General features: G+C 40.9%; 1 protein-coding gene across 1 annotated transcript in view; it reads right to left on the bottom strand.

Annotated features, from left to right (window-relative positions):
• The window catches only part of LOC121481512 (glycophorin-A), a 31,166-nt gene extending 20,654 nt beyond the window's left edge, over positions 1–10,512 (bottom strand). Inside the window, exons 1-2 of the mRNA XM_041738921.1 lie at positions 10,431–10,512; positions 6,382–6,450 (exon numbers count right to left, since the gene is read on the bottom strand). Of these exons, the coding sequence (XP_041594855.1) occupies positions 6,382–6,450; positions 10,431–10,467 (106 nt within the window). The 5' untranslated portion in view covers positions 10,468–10,512. The remainder of the gene's footprint in view (positions 1–6,381; positions 6,451–10,430) is intronic.
• Between the last annotated feature and the right edge of the window lie 6,825 nt (positions 10,513–17,337).

Genomic DNA, 17,337 nt, shown 5'->3' with positions numbered 1-17,337 from the left:
AAGCACATAAAGTTAGCTAACAGGATAATTACAAATAGGCTATATACCTTCAAAACATGTCAGAGAATAAAGGCAAACTGACCATAGCATATAGGTCAAAACATCAGAAATAAATCATTAAAAAAAGAAAGTATGGAATAAAGACAACAAAAGATACTAATGTGAGTTGTGAATCCATAAATGCATATAAATTAAATTTCCAGACTAAACTAAAAAGACTTTTAGATTGAGTCAAAATAAAAGGGAAAAAAAGACTCTAATGCATGTATGCTAGATCACAAGGAACACAAATAAAAGAATGCAAGATGTGTAAAAAAATAAATGCAAAGGTATATTAGACAAGTAAAAATAAGTAAAAACAGGAATCAAAATTTTAAAATGAGAAAAAGTACAATTAAAAGCAAAGACAATTAAAAAGACATGGAGGATTAATTTATACCATTAAAGGATATATTGCACAAGGACTTTTAGGTGAATATGGGCCATTATATCCTGAAAATATAGCAACAAGATATACAGAACAAAAGAAGAAATTGACAGAATTACAGTATTAGTGGAAAGTTTTAACAGTTTTGTGATAGGTCAATGAAGCAAAAATATAAACACTGACCGGACCTGAAAAACATCTGGCTTGCAACCACAAGTGATTGTGTGTTCCTATATTCCCATACACTCATTTTGAAGTGACATTGCTGAATTGCCTGTCAGGATACTTTTCAGATCTGTACCTGACAGAGTAGTTCAGGGAGGACACAAGAGACATATCTGTGCAGTGTTTCTCCTAGCAGGATGCAACTTCACTGCCATGATTCATCTTTCCAGTTGCCTTCAACCCATGTACTGTATTCATGTTTAATACTTTGGGATTATTTTATTTCATTTGAAGTGATAATCATGAAAGGGAGATCCTGAGATAAAAGACTTATCTAGCCCAGATTAAAAGGAACAAAAGGTAATATCATAGCCACACAATTCAAGTTCATTAACTGCACCAGGAGACCATCAGCCTTCATTACAGTCTCCACTTTAGTGAAAGCACAAGCAGAGCACTGAGTGACAACGTTGCAAGAGTGAGGAAGAGTCAGACATGGACTATTGCTCTGAAAGAGACAAATTAGGCAATTTAATGTATTGATTAAGGGCACGGATTCTAGAGCCAGCCTGCATGGGTTCAAACTAATTTCCCTAACTACTAGCTGAATCCTTGGGCAGCTTGATTAATCTCTCTATACCTTTGTTTCATCTTTTGTAAAATGGGGATAATAATTGTCTCTATCTTAAAAATTATTGACTGAATTAAATGACATCTAATTAAAATATGTCTAAATTTTCACACAAATAGAAAAGCTGCTCTTAACTATGGAATTGCTAGGAACCACAAATAACCAAACTAATCTTGAACAGAAGTGGAGGACTTACACTTCAAAATTTCAAAACTTACTACAATGCAACGGTAATCAAAACTGTATGCTGCTGCTCAGAGAATCAATGGAATAGAATCAAGAGTCTAGAAGTAAACCCATACATATATCAATTGATTTTCAACAACGGTGCCGAGGCCATCAAATGGAGAAAGAATAGTCTCTTCAACAAACCGTGCTGGGACAACTAATATCCTAATGTGAAAGAATGAAGTCGGATTCTTATCTTACATCATCTAAAAAAGTCAAATAAAAAAAATGGACCAAAGACATAAATATATGAGTTAAACTATAAAACCTTTAGAAGGAAACATGAGAGTAAGTCTTTATGACCTTGGATTTGCAGTCAGTGGTTTTCTTTTTTAAAATATGATGCAAAAAGCACCTGCAAAAAATTTTTAAAAAATAGATAAATTGGACTTCATCAAAATTACAAACTTTTGCGTATCAAAGGATGCTCTTAGGAGAGTAAAAAGATAATCCACAGGGTGGGAGAAAATATTTGCAAATCATCTGTCTACTAATAGTCTAGTATCCAGAATATATAAAGAACCATTACAATGTAACAAAAACTCAAACAGCCCAATTTAAAGATGGGCAAAGCACTCAAGTAGACATTTCTGAAAAAAAGACATACAAATGGCCAACATGAAAAGACGCTAAATACCATCAGTCACTGAGGAAATGCAGATCAAACCCACAATGAGATACGACTTCATATCCAATAGAAAATAACAAGTTTGGCCGAAGATGTAGAGATATTGGAGCCCTCATACACTCCTGGAGGGACTATAAAATAGGGCAGCTTCTGTGGAAAAAAGTATGGCATCTCCTCAATAAGTTATACATAAAACACCACAAGACACCAAATTTCTACTCCTTAGGTAACCTCAAAAAAGAATTGAAAACAGGAGTTCAAAAAAAAAGTACAGAAATCTTTATTTATAATAGCACTTTTTACAAAAGCCAAACAAGTAGAAATGACCCAATGTCCATCAATTGATGAATGAGTAAATAAAATGTGATATATCCATGCAACGGAAGAGTATTCATTTATAAAAGAGAATGAAATACTGACACTTGCTACAGCATGGATGAAAGCACTTAGCATACTAAGTGAGGAAAGCCAGACATAAAGGGCCATGTGTTGGGTGATTACATTCATATGAAATATTCAGAATAGGAAAACTGGTAGAAACAGAAAGTAAATTAATGGTTGCCAAGGGCTGGTGGGAGAGGAAATGAGAATTTAATGATCTGGTATTTTCTTTTAGTGTTATGAAAATGTTCTGTGATCAGATTGACACTATGGGTTTACGACATGGTGAATGTACTAAATACCACCTAGTTGCATATTTTAAAATGGTGCAAATGGTGAAATTTGTTACATGTATATCTCCACAATAAAAAAAATTAGGGGTAGCCCAGGTGGCTCAGCAGTTTAGCACCGCCTTTGGCCCAGGGTGTGATCCTAGAAACCCGGGATCAAGTCCCAAGTCGGGCTCCCTGCATGGGGCCTGCTTCTCCCTCTGCCTATGTCTCTGCCTCCCCCCACTCTCTCTGTGTTTCTCATGAATGATAAATAAAATACTAAAAAAAAAAAAAAAAAAAAAAGACAGTAACAGAACATGTAAAATACCTCTCCAAAAAAGGAGACACGTATATTTATCTAAAGTTTCTTTCAGAATTCTTTTCAAACTCTTTGGAGGATATAAGATAGGATTCAGTGGAAAAACATGATATATTCCAAATTCAGAGATTTAAAATTGCAAAATTTTTTATTTGCTATGAGCCAATTTATTCATTTAATTCCATCATTCATTTTATTCTTACCAAATAATGTAGGAGTATTTTTATGCTGCTGTAAGGATGACTTTCCCAAAAGATTCTGAAATTCATCTGGAAGAATAAACAAAAACTTCTGGCTTTAGGGGCACCCGGGTGGCTCAGTGGTTGAGCATCTGCCTTTGGCTTAGGGCATGATCCTGGAGTCCTGGGATCGAGTCCCACATTGGCAGAGCCTGCTGTCCTGGTAGGCTGTGATGCCCTCCCTAGATGCCTTACATTTGCTCAGCTTCTCTACTTATTATGAACAGGAGGCTTGGTCTGCAACAAGCTGGTTTGCCTTGAACCGAAGCCAGAAGTTTGTGTTGTTTTTTGTTTTGTTTTGTTTTTTAAAGATTTAATTATTCATGAGAGACACAGAGAGAGGCAGAGACATAGGCAGAGGAAGAAGCAGGCTCCCTTCAGGGAGCTTGATGTGGGACTCGATCCTGGGACTCTGGGGTCATGACCTGAGCCAAAGGCAGATGTTCAACTGCTGAGCCACCCAGGTGTCCCAACTAACTAGAATTTAAATAAAAACTTGAAACAACAAACAAAAGGCTGGAAAGTGGAAATGACCTAAAGTATTTGAAATGTGGCATAGGTTAGATAAACTCTGATTATGCATCAGATGTAATATTGTGAAGCCATTAAGAAGTTTTATAAGTGCTATTTACTAAAATGGAAAATATGCTCTTTCAGGTTTCAAAATACTGCGTAGAGTAACTTTTTAAAGTATATGTTTATAAACATACCTAGAAAAAAATTTCTGGAATATTTGTACCAAAATGTCAACAGTGCTTCTTTCTAGATAGCAGATTTGGAATGATTGTTCTCTTCTCTTGAGTAAAGAAGTAGAACATGTTGGTTAAGGCTGAGGGCTCTACAGTCAAACCTCCTGGAATTGCATCCAGTTTTCCTGCTCACTATATGTCTTTAGGCTCTTTAAAAATATTTTATTTATTTACTTGAGGGAGAGAGAAAGCGGAAGGCAGGACGGGTGGAGCAGAGAGAGAGACATGCGGACTCTTTGCTGATCACGGAGCCCAACGCCGGGCTCAAGCTCATGACTCTGAGATCATGACCTGGGCCAAAATCAAGAGTATGGATGCTTAACCAACTGAGCCACCCAGGTGCCCCTCTTAGGCAAGTTTTTAAAACTCTCTGAACCTCTGTTTTTTCATCTGCACAATGAGGATAATATCTATTCCATAGTTATTGTCAGAATAAAATCCATGTAAGGGGCTTAGCATGGTGCCTGTATAGAAAGTGTTCAGTTTGAGCCACTAAAATTTTCCAATTCTTATCTTTCCTCTAATAAATATGTGAAAAGTTAAATATAGGCCCTGACCCTTGTCTTCTCTTTATCTATGGTTTTTGTCGAGTGGAAAACTCTTTGTAGCACTGAGTAAATATTTTGTATCACTGGACTCACAGTACCTAGGGTCAGAGGCAGTGAAAGTAGACCTGTGATCCCTATTTGTATGGAGACTTTGAAGGCATAGTAACAGGTTAGGGCCACAGGAGGCTAATACTACAAGACTAATGTCAGTCACAAAGAAGTTTGGTTCTCATATTGGATTAGAAGAAACATAGCTTAGCAGAAAACCCTTAACTTGACTCATTCTCCATTTACTACCAGGGATCTAAACTCTTCTTGCCTACATCAAGCAAGTTTGTTTTTCCTGCGTTACCTAGTTAATCGCTTACACTTAACACCTCCACCGGTTGGTTACACACACCTCGGAGAGAAACCCGGCACTTTGCTTGGATCTTCAAAAGCCACTTGCTAAATTTGGTCTGATTCTAAAATGCCAAGGGAGATGAGACTCCAGCCGGAAGAGGGTAGAATCTCCTCCTGCACTTTTGCTTTGGAGGCTGGTATCGAGCTCGGGGACTGAAAGAAGAATGTACAGTGTTTTATGGTTTGGGGCTTACGATGATTTTACAGTCACATACTTTTCTGAGACAGACATGGGCCAGAACACTCCATGACTCCCAGGAGGGATAGAAGTCTCTTAGCGAACAAAGCGCTCTAAGGTTCTATATGCTGCCACTTTTCTGGTACTCTCAGCTGCTGGAAAGTGGCAGCTGGCAGCTTGGGTTGTGTATCATAACAGAGTTGTGTGTCACAGCACATGTGTATGAATTGTGTATCATAACAGAAAACACAAACCTTATAAATAATGGAAAATGGGAAAATTATCAGCGATGGTTTATTTCATCCGGTCACCAACAATTCTTGCTTTTTTTCTTCTTTTTTTTTTTCTTGCTTTTTTTCACTACCAGATCCCTGAAATCAGTTTCACTAGGCATTATAACCAAGTTTATTTGAGGAATAATAACCACAATGAAATGCATCTGCCAGGAATGGACAAAGAAGATGTGGTCCATGTATACAATGGAATATTCCTCAGCCATTAGAAACGACAAATACCCACCATTTGCTTCGACGTGGATGGAACTGGAGGGTATTATGCTGAGTGAAGTAAGTCAATCGGAGGAGGACAAACATTATATGGTCTCATTCATTTGGGGAATATAAATAATAGTGAAAGGAATAAAGGGGAAAGGAGAAAAAATAAGTGGGAAATATCAGAAAGGGAGACAGAACATAAAGACTCCTAACTCTGGGAAATGTACTAGAGGTGGTGGAAGGGGAGGAGGGCGAGGGTGGGGGTGACTGGGTGACGGGCACTGAGGTGGGCACCTGACGGGATGAGCACTGGGTCTTATTCTATATGTTGACAAATTGAACACCATTAAAAAATAAATATATTAAAAAAAAAAAAAAGAAATGCATCTGCCAGGATCTTGGTTTTCCTGCTAATATTTGTCAGCATCGTTTCATGATAGAGGCCTTAGAAAGTAGAGGTTATTTGTTCAGTTTACTTTTAATTTTTTTTAACTTTTCCTAATTACATTTTATTGATTCCCTGCAGAAAATTTAAAAAGCCTTAGAAAACAATAAAAAAAAGTCACCTACAATCCCAACATGCAGAAATAACCTTGGGATGTTTCTCCTCAGGACTTTTGTGTTAGTTTCAACCTAGGTCATGTCTCATAGAAGACCACACAGACAGGTACTTATTAAATATGCAGAAATGTTGATAATGGCTGGAAATCTATTACATACCTGCTTGTGTCGGTAACTTACTTGATATATCAGGAATGGTTTCAGTGACATCTTGAGTAGAAATATAACCTATAAAAACAAGTTGGAGAAATTACTTAAAATGTGCTTCCCAAATTGGTTTATAGATATTTTCTTTTAAAAAAAAAAGATTTTATTTATATATTCATGAGAGGCACAGAGAGAGAGAGGCAGAGACAAAGGCAGAGGGAGAAGCAGGCTCTCTGCAGGGATCCCGATGTGGGACTTGATCCCAGGACCCTGGGATCACGATTTGAGCAAAACGCAGATGTTCAACCACTGGGCCACCCAGAGGCCTCTTTTCTTTTTAAGATAAATGTTTTCAATAATTCTCTATAAACCAAAGTAAAAAGAAATTCATCACAAGAGTGTTAAATCTGGTTCCCAATTTAAAATTAGTATGTGCCAGTTTTTTTTTTTTAAGTGTATTTATTTACTTGAGAGAGAGAGAGAGAGAACATGAGCAAGAGAGGCAGGAAGAGGAAGAGAATCTCAAGCAGATTTCCTGCTGAGTGAAGAGCCTGACCTGGAGCTCCACAACCTGAGCCAAAACCAAGAGTGGGACACTTCACCAACTGTGCTACCCAGACACCCCAAGTGTCTGTCAGTTTTGAGGTACCATCTCTTCTTTCCCTTCTCTTAGGGATCTTTCCCCAGGCATTCATAGTGGGGTGCCCATTTCTCTCTAAAAACCCAGTTTCACACCAAGCTAATGAGATTCATAGGTTTGGGAACTCCACTACAGGCCATCTCAGGCTGAGCTTTGAGAAGTCACTGAATGTTAGAGATGGAAGGGAGTTTAGGTACTATCTACTCTGTATTTTATTCAATAGGCACAAGGAGGAAAGTCTCTTGGATTGTTGAAGAAAAAGGAGATGCCTTGTTTCTTTACTTAGTCACTCTAAGCATGTGCTTTTCAAACTGCTATACCTGCAGTCCTATGTAGTAAGAGGCTCAGGGTATCCGGGTTTATCTCCATGGAGCTCTCATTTTTTCTAAGCAAATGACAATGAATATTCCTTCTTTTCTTCTCCTCTCTCCCTCCCTTCTCCTTTCCTTCCCTCCCTTTACTTGCTTCCTTGTTGATTCGACCAATATCCTACTACATGTCGAGAGTTGTGCTAGATTCTGGAGATACCCTAATGAAGAAAACAGCCATAATACCTGCCCCTTTGGATCTTACAATTAAATTAGTATATTATGGCCTAGAATACAAATTTTTGCAAAAATTTTAAAGTAAAATCAGTGAACTTTTAGAGGATCTCGGTTGATGACATTATTTGCTGGTGGGAGTGTTGCAATACCATATTCTCAAATCCTTCTTAGTGTCAGAATTTGATTTTCAAAGAAAGGTTTTGAACACACTTAAGTTTTCTCCCATGTCAGAGTTTTTGTCCTTGCCCTTCCCTTTTCCTTCCATGCCTTCCCCCCAGATTTCTTAAGTTGGCTTTTTTTTTGGGGGGGGGGTCAGTTCTCAGCATAAATGTCACTTGCTCTGACAAAAATTTCCTGCTACCCTTTTGCAAGTCATCCTTCTGCATTATGTGTATCACCTTTCCTGGTTTAATTTTCTGTGTGGTATTTATCATTGTTCTTGTGTGAGTAATTTACGTATTGGGTGGAGTGTTGGTGATCCCTCCCACTGTGGGGTGCTCCCACCCACCCTGAGTCGATCCTCCTGTGGAGCTCACTGGTCTGCTGTGGCCTCAGCATCCAGCCCCTGGCACAGAAATGCCAAAAGAACACTTGAATTTAGGGACTAGGAATCCCATAATTTCAAGAGAACTGGCTCTCCATTTGGAGGATGACATCTGATAAATTTAGAATTAGAAATATCGGCATGGGGGTTGGGGTAACTGGGTGACAGGCACTAAGGAGGGCACTTGATGGGATGAGCACTGGGTGTTATACTACATGCTGGCAAATTGAATTTAAATAAAATGCATTTTTGAAAGACTCAAATATTGGTTTTACCCTTAAGATTCCTTGAGAAAGAAAAATAACCTCTTTTTTTCTCCCTCCCTAACCAAAGATGTTGAATTAGCCTCTCACTTTCCAGTTTCTTCATCTCAACTGATAAGGAGGGGGGGATGGGGGCAGGATCCTGTTCAAACACCTTCCATTATTCTATAAAGTAGTCATATCCAGAGAATTTCTTCAGATGTTTCAGAAAAGGCAAAGATGGTAGCAGCACTGACACTGATGGCCAAGGGGGTCTTTGGGATCACATGGCCTTAATGAGCTCTCAGGAAGTGTCATCAAAGGTCTTAGTACACTATTGCTTGAGCAGTTGTAGACCTGAAGAAGTTCTTTCTTTACCAGGAAACTTTTCCAAATATCCCACCCCACCACCACCGCAAAAAAAAAAAAAAAAAAAAAAAAGGAATAATGCATATAGTTTGATGGAGTAGGCCCCCTCTGCCCTCTGAACAACACAGAGAATACAATACCTCTTCTCTCTTCTGTGTAATAGCTCTCCAAGTATGGGACTACATTTAAATATTACCACATCCCCTCTGCTTATTTCTTCTTCTTCAAGCTAAATGTCCTTATTTATGCTTTATGACTTGAGAACAAATGAGAGCAATTGTGTTAGTTTTCTGTTTTCCTGAAAACATTCAGAAATCATCAACCCGTCCCCAGATTTGCTCTCTAATCAATCATTACTCTCATAGCTAAGTTATTTATTAATTTACTATGACTTTGTTTAGTCTCCATTCCTAGCAGGCAGGTACCAACATCATGCACATTTTACAGATGAAGACACTGAAGCAAAGAGAGGATCCTTTGCCTTAATATTCCCCAGCCTTTCAGGTGTGGAAGAAGGTTTGAGCTAGTTCCATCTGTTCCTCATGCTTGCGTTTTAGCCATTAAACTATTTTTTTTAAAAGATTGTATTTATTCATGAGAGACACACAGAGAGAGGCAGAGACACAGGCAGAGGGAGAAGCAGGCTCCCTGCAGGGAGCCCAAATCAGGACTCGATTCCAGGACCCTGGGAGCTGAAGGTAGATGCTCAACCGCTGAGCCACCCAGGCATCCCACCATTACACTATTTGATCCTCTAATTATATCTTGGAAAATGCTAGATCCCTTCCGTGTCTCCTACAGAGGTCCTTGACGTGTGCTCCAATTTGAGACATTTCAAGTAACTGCCTGCTCCTTACCTCTGTGCCAAGCACTACTAATATTTTTAGCACATAAACACTGCATTTGAGAAGACATTGACTATATTACTCTCAGGAAGAGGCCAAAAATATTGCTAATTTAATACAACTTAACAATACTCCATGTCATGATCTCAGAGATCGTGAGATGGAACCCCTCATTGGCCTCAGCACTGAGCATGGAACGCTCAGGATTCTTTCTCTCCCTTTCCCTCTGCCCCTCCCTGCCTGCTCGCTCTCTCTCTCTCAAAATAAAAAAATAAAAAATAATAATACTCCATGTTATTTATTTATTGTAATGAATTGATTTTGATATTTTGATTTCTTCCCAAACCACATAATAAGCCAATAAACCAATAAGCATTGCTTTCTCTTTTTCCTCTAATCATACCTCAGTAACACACCCCAGAGTGGAAAACAACTCCCCCCATGAATTCAGAGTTCCTTCTTGTAGCTTGGACTCTTTTGGCAGGTGGAGGAAATTCGAATTTTTCATAAAACTTTTTGAAACCCGAGGACCAAATAACCATTTAGGAGTTGAAGACAAGGCAACAAATTTATTCACACAGAGATATTTCTCATAATATTTAATGCAATTCTTTTCCCGCCAGCTAGGCTTAGCACTGAAGCATGCTTTTCATACTAGAAAATTGTGATCCAGCCATGATTACCAACCACCTCAATCCAATTCCTTCCACCCTACCAGCTCAGGCCCAATAAAGATCCATCCACCAGACTGGGATCTGAAATACTATTCATTTAGTTATTTGTTTAAGTAAGAACTAAAAGCAGGCAGTTTATATTTGAATCTATAATTTAATATCCACTATAACAGCATCATGCTAAAAAAAAAAATCCACTTACCTGAGAGTAGTAATACAATTACTATTTTTTCATACATCCTGAGATGAGGAGCTGGCTCTCAAAACTCAAAAACTCAGTGCCTGTAACCCACCAAGGACGGGCTGCTGTGGCGGTCCAAGGCCCCAGCCCGGGTGCTGTTATCTTTCAGACACACATTTTTGAGGCAGCAGTTGATAGGCCTGGGAGGTATTTTAAATTATGCACATTTGTCAAACATTTGTCAGTGAAGATACGTGGATAGCTACCTGGCATTATTAAAGTGTTAAGTAAAATCTTTACTGCAGGCAACCGGCTGCTGCTACGTGTTAAACTTCCTTTGCTTAAGTGGGCATTGCAAGGCAGTGGTCTTCAGGATCTATCCAATAGGACAAATCAAAACTGGGCCTTTGCCTTTGAGGCCTGAGGCTGGGGTCCTGAATCAGGCTGGAGTAGCTGTGTGGGAGCCAGAGAGCTCCTCACTCTTCATGCAGAGATTCTTGTGGGCCAGGATGAAAGTGACTTCTTAGGTGTGAAATGAATGTATTGGAGAACTTACATTACCGTTGAGTGCTCTGAGGTTCGATAGAACTTTCAAACTCCTGACAAGTCACACAGTGATAGGAGAATACATGAGACACAAGACAATTTTAATTCAAAACAGCGTTTCAGCTGAACAGCTAGTGCCCACATGGCTGCAGTCAGAGCATCATTCCCCTCCAAATTACACCTCCCTCAGCAAGCACAAGTGAGGGCCAGCACAATAAATGCGAACACTCACAAATAAAAACAGGTGCCCCTGAGACCTTGTTGTAAAGCAGATTAAAATGAAGAGTATGGCAGCTTGAGGAAGACCCATATTAAAGGGAGGCAGAAAAAAAAACCCATCCCACAATCTGAATTAAATCTGAAACAGCTCAAAAGAAGGTGATTTGGTACTCTACCTAAATCTTCCTGTTAGAGTCGTGAATATCTTTCCTGCTTGCCCCAGAAAATCAACTTGCTAAGTCAGCAACTTGTCAAATAAACTTTATGTATACTTTTACCCAAAATGTGGTTTAAAAAACTATTTATGAAACTAATGGTTTGCAGCCTCAGAAAATGGAGCCACGGGGGGTGGGGGTGGGGTGGGGGGGGGGACAACACCTTACTGGGGAAAAGATGGAGATAAATGTCAGCTAACATCCCAAACAGGGGGCTCTGAGGAACAGTGCAAGAAAGTTAAAGCCCTGGAATCTTGGAGGCTCTCGGAAGACATGGCCAATTTATGTAAAACAATTACAGCAAAGTTTACAAATAGTTAAAATGTAACCAATATTTAGGAAACCAATAACTTGCTTAAATTTAGTATTTGCTATGGCTGGATATCAGGTTGGGTTGCAGAAATTGTTTTCAACAGGTAGCCAAATAAAGGAGATTTATTTTGGATATTAATCTGAGCAGTAAAGATTATTTCACATGATTTCATATTTTTAAGGAGAGAACAATTAGCATGACCTTTAAAAATGCTATTTCCCTTTGAAAATAGGTAAATAGATTAGTCACTACCCTCACAATGGATTACTAGTCAGGTACTAGAATCATGTTTTCAAAAAAATAAAATCATGTTTCGAAAACAGTTGATATGGAGACTCAGAATAAAAATAGAAAATGGCAAGATCCAAAACTGTATGTACAAAAATAAAATCCTGTTTGATTTTTTTTTTTCTTCTGTACTTGTTACCTCTGCCCGGAACATACTTACTATCTTCTTACATGATCTATTTCTATTCTGCTTAGGATCTCAATTTAAGAGTATTTCCTCCAGGAAGTCTTCCATGACTTCCTAAGTCTTGGTCAGGGGTCCCTGCTGTGTACTCATATCGTACCCTGTAAGTCATGGGACTTACCATAGTGCACTACAGTCATCTTTGTGTCCTCAGTGGACTATAAATTCTAAACGTGCACGCTCTGCCTGAGGCTATCTTATTTACCACTGAGTTCTGGGAGCACAGCTGACAAAAAATATTGGTCAAATCAATAAATGATAAATGCATATTGCACTGCAGAGAGAAGCGATTTCTCTCAGGCAATCTTGGGGAGCAGAGGCAGATCTATCCAGCGCTCTCTCCCCTATCTATCTACCTATGTCCTATGTAGTATGGTAGATTCAGGTTACCCCCAACATGGAAATCTCTCACTAAGGCGGAAAGAGAAAAGGAAAATCAGTCTAAAATCCGTGCCTTCTTCAGCATGGACTGATTGGCCTCCGAGAACACTTTTCTTAATGTGACCTCCTGCTTTCCTAGATAATCCCCTGATTAACCACTCTTGGAGCTCTTGTAAAACTCAGCACTAGTTCATTTGTTGTCCTGCGTGATTATCTCATCGTATTTCTAAGTCTTGTCTCCCTTGTTCCACCTCGAGCATCCGACAGGACAGCCTGCAGAGGCTGACGGGCAGTCGGTGAGTCATCGCCAGTGCTGGCCCCTGGAAGACCCAGGCCGCCGCCTGCATGAACGTGAGGCCGCAGGGCAGAGTGGATGCTTCGCTCTTGGTCACCGGGAAGGACTTGCTCTTACCAATGTGAAGAGCGGGAATTGATCTTGGAAATTGATTTGTAGCATCCTTCAGGCAGACTTGTTGACTCCACCTGACCAGATTAAGGACAGGCAAAACCAGGAGTGTTCTCCGGACAGAGAGTACAGGTGAGCCCAGGCGTAACACACGAGGTGCCTGGAAGCAGGACTGCATAGTGACCTCTTGTGGCATGTCTGCATAATGGAGAGGAAAATGTAAGACCTGAAAAAGCAACAGAAAAAAACATGCATCAGATTATACTTCTCCTTTCCACGCATTTCCCCAATTTTCTTTATATTCTTACTGAAACACGTATTCCAGATCACCGTAAAACCCCACCTGTGAGATACATCGTGCAAATGTGTCAGACAAATTTACATATCTTATGAGAATTTTGAGTCAACGCCTAAAGTAAAACAAAAACTTTCGGGACATTTAATCAAACATAGGAAGCTTATTTCAATTTTTTTTAAAGATTTTATTTATTTATTTATTCATGAGAGACACAGAGATACAGAGAAGCAGAGACACAGGCAGAGGGAGAAGCAGGCTCCATGCAGGGAGCCCAATGTGGAACTCCATCCTGGGACTCCAGGATCATGCCCTGGGCTGAAGGCAGACACTCAACTGCTGAGAGGTACTGTATGGCTTTGGGCTATTTTTTCATCATTGCCACTAGTCCAGAAGAAGGATTAATTACAATGGGCAAAGGAGGAAAATCAGTTTGGATCTACCAGTCTAGCCCCAACTTGATTCACCATGGGGAAGTATGCCTTTTTGCCAATTACTTATGTCCCAGCTATCTCAGGATCAGACTATTATTCCTCAAGCTGGTTGCACGCGGGTCTACGCTGTCTGTGGCAGGTCTACTGTATTTGTTTCACACGGAGAACCCAAGAGGATGGGAAGAGGCGACCCGGCTTGCGCTAATGGGCCCCTCATTAGTCACCCTAGGAAGCCGTAGCCTACTTTGCCAGAATGGTTTAACTTCTTTCCCTGACCTTCTTTCATTGTCTTAGCATTTCAAAATTAAGTAAACACAAATTCCACGAATCTGATGCTCAAAATAACCATATTAGAGAGGCACAACAGGGTCAGGTTTCCCCTGCTATCCAAAAGTAGAGTGTTTTTGTGAACTTTTCATAGATCAAAATGGCATAAACCAAAGAAGCAATTGCCATTAACTTATATAGAAATATATCTGAGCATTTCCAGAATCCCCCCCCAAAAAACCTCTCTCAGACTTTTCTAATACCATGGGACACATCTTGCTAACGGATGCACAAAACAAGTTGAGATAAAGCCCTGGAGCTCACAAACACAGCTCGGGCGGTGGTGCTTGAAGCTGAGATGCAGCGGCCTGCGGTCCCCGGGGGGAGCTCGCGGGGCTGCTCCGGCTGCTCTGGGTTCTGCGGCCTCCACAGCTGTCAGCTGCCAAACACACACCCAATACTACTTCCACTTGTCTTTTTTCCTAAAAGCAAAAATGCTTTTCAGATTTCTTGTGGCTCCTGGAAACAGGTTCTACCATAGGGCCCTTGTAAAAGCCAAGCTACAAGACGAACTTTCAAAAACGCAGCGGATACGGGTCTTATCATTCTTGTTTTATCCATGAGAAAATAAAGGGGCAGATAAGAGATTGAAAATGTATTCCTTAATTTGATTTTAAGCATATTGATTTAGTTGCCAGTATTTAGGAGGAGGTGTATTTTAATTGAGAATCAGGAAAGGGGGGTGTCTGGGTGACTTCATGTCTACCTTCAGTTCAGGTCATGAGCCCAGAGTCCTGAGATCCAGGCCCGGTGGCCCCGTGGGCTCCCTGCTCAGCGGAGACTCTGCTGCTTCTTCTCCCTCTGCCCCTCCTCCCACACGGCCCGGCACCCATGCCCGCTCTGTCTCTCAAATAAATAAATAAAATCTTAAAATAAATAAAAAATAGGGAAAGGATTTACTAATTTTTTAATGAAAATGATTTATTGTACATATTAGGCATTTATTAGCAGAGGATTTACTTAAAAGTCTGTCCCCTCTTAAACACGAGAAATATTTGTCAAGAGTGAGCTTGCGTTCCCAAATAGCCAGGATCCCCTGGAGTTGAGGGGGATCAACCCCTTTTTTTTTTTTATTTTTTTATTTATTTATTTTTTCTTTGACCCAGTGCAGGGGGTGGTGGGGGGTGGGGGGTGTCACAGAATGTGGTGCAGCAGACCCAGCTTCAGAATCTGGCCGCACCTCATGCTGACCGCATGTCTGTCCTCGGGCTACTCTGAGCCTCAGTTTCCTTTTCTGTAAAAGGAGGGAGGGGGATGATAATGGTTCTATCACATAAGGTGGGGTGGGACTGAGGGAGGGAATGTGCATGAAGGGTTTGACGCAGCGCCTGGCACGGCGAGCTCTCGAGCTGGTGATGCTCTGTTTATGTTCCGCCCATAATTTTCAGTTAATTTGCAGCTGGCTGGGTGGTGGTGATTGGGCTGGTTCCGGTGGAGTCGGAGGGAGCAGGGAGGGGTCATGCCCTCCGTGCCCTCCGCCCTTGCTTCTTCCCTCGCAGAGCAGATTGACCAGCACAGTAAGACGCTGGCATGAGGGCTCCCTTGGGTGGGCCCCGAGCTGGTCTGGCCACCGTGGAGATGAGGTAACATTAGCCGGATCGTGAGCCCCACTGGGAGTAAGGAGGGAAGAGCTAGCCTCGGTCCAAACTATAGCCAACTATAGTAGACCCCAACTCCTGGGGTCCAACTCCAGGATCCCCTGGAGTTGAGGGAGGACTGGCTGTCCCTTGGGACTGATAGTCTTTCTTGAGTTAGCCTCCTCCTTTCACCAGCTTGCAGCAGTCAGCTTAGACTATGTTATAATCTGGAGGAATGTCAAAACCTCAGTGTCTTCAGCAGTGCTGGTTCATTTCCTACTCACGTTACTTTTTGTCTGTTGAAAAACTAGGGTTTCCATGATGGAGACTGAAGGAGCAGCCCCAACTTGGAATATGCTCTTCTTGGTGCAGAGAGAAGAGGAAAATGGCCAAACAGGGCAATGTGTTGTTGTTTGTTTGTTTGTTTTTAAAGATTTATCTATTCATGAGAGACACAGAGAGAGAGAGGCAGGCAGAGAGAGAAGCAAGCTCCATGCAGGGAGCCCGATGTGGGACTCAATCCCAGGCCTCCTGGAGTCACGCCCTGAGCTGAAGGCAGATGCTCAACCACTGAGTCACCCAGGTTGCCCCAGGGCAATGCCTTTTAACTCTTCTGCTCACACATGGAACATGCCACTTTTGCCCACAGTTTTCAGCCAAAGCATATCACAGGCCAAGCTGACATCAGTGGGGCCAGGAAATATACTTCCTCCAAAGGGAAGTTCTGCAATTCATACGGTAATGGTGAGGATATATAACACACTTTCGAGAAGGGCAGTAATCATTGAGGGCAATAATTTTAATTGACCGTATCTACTTATACTCTGGGCCCAGCTCCGGTCTGCATCTGAGTTTATAAATCCAGTTTGGTTAGGACACCTGTCTAGGGCCTTTTAGATTTAACCCAGGTCCCGTTTCCTTTCTTTACAACCATGAGATAATATGCTGTGTGTTGGAGGCATGCTGGGTAAATGCCCAAGAGGTCAGAAATTCTCATCTCAACATGAGGAGTATGCCATGAACAAGTGCTCCAGGCTGTTTCCACTTCCATTGAGCCATCCCACTGGAATCTGGTATCAGGCATGATCTTTCCATGGAGGCTTAACAGGTCCAGTTGGCTCTGCATCTGATCAACCATTCAACAAATGATTAGTGAGCACCTACCAGGCACTGTATCAAGTGCCAGAAATACAATCATCAGTAACTCAGGTTCCTCTTCAGGAACTTGCAGCTCACCTGGGGGGCAGATAAGTAAGAAGGCAATCATATTCTGAAGCGCCAGAGTACATAATAGTGAGCAAAGGGCACCATAGGAACACAAAGAGAGGCTCCAGACTCAAAATGAAGGGCACTAATATGTGCCAAAATCCAGTTATAGAATAAGTAACTCACAGAGATGAAAAGTACATCATAGGAAATATAGTCAATAATATTGTAATAATAGGGGCGCCTGGGTGGCTCAGTTGATTAAGCATCTGACTCTTGATTTCTGCTCAGGTCATGATCTCAGGGTTGTGGGATCAAGCCCCATGTTGGGCTCAGTGCTCAGTGGGAAGTCTGCTTGTCCCTCTGTCCCTCCCCCCCACTCATGCTCTCTCATTCTCTCTCTCTCAAATGAATAAATAACACCTAAAAATATTGTAATAATATATGGTGACAGATGGTGACTACATTTATTGTGGTGAGCACTGGATAATGTATCAGTATGTTGTACACCTGAAACTAATATAGCATTGTATGTAA

The sequence above is a fragment of the Vulpes lagopus genome, chromosome 23, assembly GCF_018345385.1.
Source record: "Vulpes lagopus strain Blue_001 chromosome 23, ASM1834538v1, whole genome shotgun sequence".
Classification (NCBI taxonomy): Eukaryota; Metazoa; Chordata; class Mammalia; order Carnivora; family Canidae; genus Vulpes; species Vulpes lagopus.
The sequence above is the reverse complement of the archived record's forward strand: the minus strand, read 5'-3'. Positions and strand labels throughout refer to the sequence as shown.